Below are 5,610 nucleotides of genomic sequence, written 5' to 3' on the forward strand. Positions count from 1 at the left end.
TTATATATTTATATGTATTCATATTATACTGTATTGTAGTAATAAACATGTATAGAATATGCTATGTAGATTATATGGGTATTAAAAACATAACACTTTATTAAACCAATTATTTTTTAGTATAATATACAAATTTTCAATATTAAACTATACATATATTTATATTTATTGTTACTACATTTTTTTTCTAATTTAAAAACAAATATTTTTCTCAGTTTTTAGTGCACCAGAACACCAAGAAGTGAATAGGTCCAATGATCAACCAAAATGGCCAACAATGATTTCTTATTTTAAAGAACTTAAATCAGGCGATTAAAATGCAAACAAAAATAATTTGATTTTTAAATTCTACTTCAAAATTATCAAATTCAAATCTTAGAACACATATCAAAGTATGTATCTGTATTTATAATTTATAAGTGTGGTTTATATTTTAAGATGCCTGATTTCTTAAATATATAGGTGTAAACTATAATAAAAATAATTGCCTTTGTTTTATAAGTATAATTTTAAAACTATTAATCATAGAATTTGTTTTAGCTTAAGTTTTAGAACCTATGGTTCTTAAACCATTTGTTAAATTTTTATGGAATAATAGTTATTATATTTTAATTATAATATTTGTAAATAATTTGTATTTATTGTTGTTGTTTATTATTAAAAATAAACAAGTTTTAGTATAGTTTCACGCAAAATAATTTATTTATACATTTTTTCAGATTAAGCATCCAAATGATTTGGCAGAATTCAACAATTGTATGAAAAAAAGACCAACAAATTCTACAACAACGTCTCATAAGCAACTTAAATTAAGCGAGGTTGGTGAAGTTTATTCAATCAAAAAGTTGGATCAAGCTGGAATCATAAGGCTAATTTAAGACTTATAGTTGATGCGTTATTACCCTTTTCATTTGTCGAGCATCCAGCGTTTGTAAATTATTGTAAAGTTACATCAAATAAGGTTCCTGCATCACGTAGAAGTTTAATGCGTGATGTTGAATATTTGTATAATAAAATGATACACGAAATTATCAGCGAATTAGATACAGTTAAATATATATGTATTACAGCAGACTGTTGGGGCATATTCCACAAGTAAATATTTTGGACATTTTGGTCCAGTTAAGTTTTTCTATTTCATATAATATTAAGTTTTAATCTTTTATTATTTTAGATTATACATAGGATTTACTATCCATTGGATTAATCCTCAAATGCTTGAAAGATATCAAAAGGACTTACTTGCAGATGAATGATAGGAAGGCGCACTTACGATAATATTGCCGAATCAATAGACAAAGTACTCGATGAATTTAAAATTCAGAATAAAACAACATTAAAGTCACTGACAATGCAGCAAATGTTGTCAAAACTTTTAGGTAATTATCCTTTTCTTAATTAGATGATAAAAGTTACCAATTAAACTTAATTATGAGCTCAATAAACAATGTTTAATTCATATTTTAGTTAATAAATCACTTAAAAATATTGAATATTTTTATTTATGCTAGAGTAACTCATTTATAGATATTGACAATTGTTTTAAACAATTGTATACCTACAGTTTTTAATTATTTGTTCAGCAATATTATTCAATATGTACAATAATTACAATAATACTTGTATAGTTTTATATCTATACAATAAGTATTTAAAAATCATATTCAAGTGCTTTTTTTTTAAAAATATTTTAGTATTTATATTCCTATAAAAAAGTTTTTCTTATAACTCAGAATAATAATTTATAAATTATGAGTAAAATTTGTCAATTTATACTTAAAAAAAAATTATAACTTCATCCACAATTTTTTTTAATGATTCATAATTGAATCATTTTGGTAAATCACGTAACTTACCAATTTTCATCTTCCATCGCAACATATAATATGTATATATTACACTTGCATACTGAATATGTCTATTAAAACCTTTATACCAAGTTGTTTTATTTTTATTTTAATATTTTATTTAAATCTGTCCATGGATGTACACTCATAAAGCATCTATCGACTATAAGTAAATTAGATTACATTATTATCACAGATATTTTGTAATATAATTACTATATAATTATTTCGAATGTTGAGTTTAGGATTATGTTTATAGATCGATCTGGACAAAAATGACTACTCTGCTATTAGTAACATTTTACTAAACACATGACGTACACATAAGTAACAATATTATAATGTAGAGCCTACAGTGTGCTAAAAGTCTGTAATGATTGTATACTTTATTATTACATTAGTTACTTATACAACATTTTGAAGAACCAATTATATGTTAATAATATATTGAAGTTTAAATAATTTCCTAATGTTAAGCTTCAGATAATGTAAGAACAGTGGCGGAATTAGAATTATAGGGAGTGTTTGGCGTGAAATTAACAGAGGCTTCTGGTTTTGGGAGACCCCAAGATCTCATATACGATATTCCTTATATAATCAGTAATTTACACACATTATATTATTTGTTTTAATATAACCACAATAAATAAGCATATCTTTATTATGAAACTTATTTTAGTTTCTATATTATTTTATTATTTTAACATCCAATTTTAATATAACTATCGACAGAAGTCGTTTTTATATTTATCGTATTTTTGCGTCATTACAAGTGTGTCAACCTGTTGTTTTTTGCACTAGCCATGAGATGCATAACATTATTATAATATTAGTATCTATGGCTTTTAGGATTTTGTAACCCACAACATGGTGAAAAAGTAAAACAAATTGGTTTGAGAAAACATTTATTATCATTATAAAAGTATCTGTCAATAAATAATAAATTTAAATTAAAGAATGATGGTAACAAACAATTTTTAGCCAACCATACAATATTGTTATTAATATATCATTGATAAAATAACACGAATACAAGCGACAAACATTTGAAAGTTGTCAAGTAAAATATTATTATTATTCTCTAATAGTAATAATATCATACATTACTCGACAGTCAACACTATATCGATATGTCAATTAATAACAAAACTAAGTTAGGCGGGCAAGAGATCTAAATCGTCACTGACTAGAACTATCGGTACATGCTCTTCATCAATATTGGGTTCAGAGCTATAAGTACACAACTGTAATTCCTTCAACTTCCATCCCCAATCCATTTTCTGTACAGCGTGTAAGCTCTCTGCCTCATTGCGATGTCTCAGTAACAACGATTCCTTTAGTGATCATAAAATATTTAAATATTTTTTTATAGAGTTATAATTTATGAAATTATTACCTTTATCTTTTCCCATTTATCATATACATCTTGAACCCATGACAAAAAAATACGACCATTGTAACGGGATCGTGTATGTCTATTTTTCTTTTCTTCTTGCTCGGGTGTCGTAATATTATATACTTCATCGTCCTTGAGTATGGTACATACAGAAAATGGTAAAAGCTGATTAGCTGATGTACGAGCTGCACGTCCATGAACCCTAAGTATCTCTTGTTCAACACTCAAAACTAATTTTTCTTTTTCTACTTTGTGCTAACCAAAATATAAAATTATTGTAGTTATTATATTATATTCTTTTTTTAAAAAAAAATATGCGCAAAGAAAACAAACCTGTAAATGAAGTCTTTGTCTCTCCTTCTCTTGTTCAACAAACAGCTTTATCAACTGCTTGTGTAAATTTGCTGGTGTTGAGTTTTGTGTATTGACTATACAGCTATTATAGTTACCAGCTAAAACATAAGTGCGCTTGTTCATAAGATAGTCTTTAAATCCAGATGGTGGTTTCGGTTTCACAGGATACAAATTCTTATGTTTCTTATCAATCTAAAAAATAAATAAATTAATAAAAATAATAACATATAAAAACAAAAACAGCAATTAAATATGTTATTATTTAACCAATTTACTTGTTTTCTAATGTCTAAAAACATTTGATAGCAATTGGTAACTGGAACCGGTTCACATGTTGTGCCAAACGGTTTAGGTACTACGGTAACATTGGAATCACTAATCTTAGATTCAGTACGACTAGCTTTTAATTTGCGTCGTCTAGGATGTAGTTCCTTCCCTGACACATCAGACGATACTGTAGTCACAGTAGCTGCAGCAGAAGTAGCTGCCTGTTTGTCATCTCCAGAAATGATTGCCAAAACATTTTCACTCTGTTCTGAACGAGTAGCAGGCGGTGACGAGGAGTTACCTGATACTGCATCCACTGTCACAGCACCAGGCGAAGTAGTTTGACCCAACTGTTCATCAGGAATCATTGGAGAAGTACTATAACTTGGTGCACCACTATTGCCACTCCTACATCTGTTAGATGACCGTAATACTCTGGTCTGAAAAGACTTTTGCTCTTCTACACCTAATGTATCAGAAGTCGCTTTCTGCAAAGATTTTGACGCTATTTGTGACTCATCAGATGGTATTACATACGGTAATGCTGTGTAGTTATGTGATTGATTCTTGCTATATGATCTTATACCCATATCAGCATCTACTCCAGGACTGTCAGCAATAGATGGTATCAAACCACCAGACTTGTTCTCATTACTATCAGGCTTAGGACTAGAAATCTCATTTTTACCTAAACAAATTTAAACTTCAATAATTTTTTTTATCTAATCAAATAAGAATTTGTGCTAAGTTAAATTATGACTGCCTGATCACTTTTAGGTTCTGAAAACAAACCAACAGTTCAATCTAATATAACAATAATATTTCCTTTCTACATTCCTTCTTACACCTCTAATTATTTAGCGAATGAACCTATCACAAGATTAATGTCTCTTGCCAATGTTGACGCTTCCCGCCTCTGTTAATGCTTATACCATACCTATGTATATCTTTATAATTATAATGTTTTTTTTTGTTATCTAGTACTTATAACTAGAATTTAATTGTAAATCTGTATATATCTAACTTTGTTTTTCCAAAGGGCTAGACCCGTAAATATAAATAAAATAAAAAAAAAATAAAAAATAAAATATAATATATCATATATTATGAATACTACAATTAAATCAAAATACTTACATAATTCTACCTTCCTGGAATATCTTCTACGTAAATTTTACAGATCAATAAATACTACATTAGTATATATTCATTATATTTGTTTTAAGTATTATAATATTATATCCAAAATATTAATTTAAATGGATAATGCATTATAGTATGGCAAATAATATTGTTTATATTGATTAAAGAATCAGATGATGCATATTATCCTTTTTTTTTAAATCTTAAGACTCCTATAACTTAGGAAGTATGTGTTTACTTAGCAAGTATGTATTTTAATAAAAAAAAATAAATGTAAATTTAAGTTTTTTTAAAAATTTTATTTCTGTTAAAAAAAAATCAAATTGACACAATTTTTGAATATCATAATGTAATTTTGTATTATGTTTTCCATAGCCATTCCTACATATCTTTTTTCACAAATGATTCAAGATGATGTTAAGTAAAATGTAAAAATGTTAGGTGAGTTTTATAAGTTTAAACAATTTGTTTGATAGATAGTTCCAATATAGCATAAAAAATCGGTTGTCTGTAAAGTCGGTTTACTGACGATAGTTGAACGTGACGTGTTAAGAAAATACTGAAGGAATGGTAGCATTTTTCAAAGAAAATTTTAATTTCATT

The 5,610-nt window shown here is 26.9% G+C and overlaps 1 protein-coding gene across 1 annotated transcript in view; it reads right to left on the reverse strand.

Moving 5' to 3' along the window:
• Positions 1 to 2,814: 2,814 nt before the first annotated feature.
• Positions 2,815 to 5,610, reverse strand: part of LOC100160085 (ankyrin repeat domain-containing protein 12-like) — a 4,196-nt gene continuing 1,400 nt past the window's right edge. Inside the window, exons 3-6 of the mRNA XM_029491962.1 lie at positions 3,873 to 4,552; positions 3,577 to 3,789; positions 3,244 to 3,498; positions 2,815 to 3,181 (exon numbers count right to left, since the gene is read on the reverse strand). Of these exons, the coding sequence (XP_029347822.1) occupies positions 3,002 to 3,181; positions 3,244 to 3,498; positions 3,577 to 3,789; positions 3,873 to 4,552 (1,328 nt within the window). The 3' untranslated portion in view covers positions 2,815 to 3,001. The remainder of the gene's footprint in view (positions 3,182 to 3,243; positions 3,499 to 3,576; positions 3,790 to 3,872; positions 4,553 to 5,610) is intronic.

This window comes from Acyrthosiphon pisum, chromosome X, assembly GCF_005508785.2.
Source record: "Acyrthosiphon pisum isolate AL4f chromosome X, pea_aphid_22Mar2018_4r6ur, whole genome shotgun sequence".
In the NCBI taxonomy this organism is placed as follows: Eukaryota; Metazoa; Arthropoda; class Insecta; order Hemiptera; family Aphididae; genus Acyrthosiphon; species Acyrthosiphon pisum.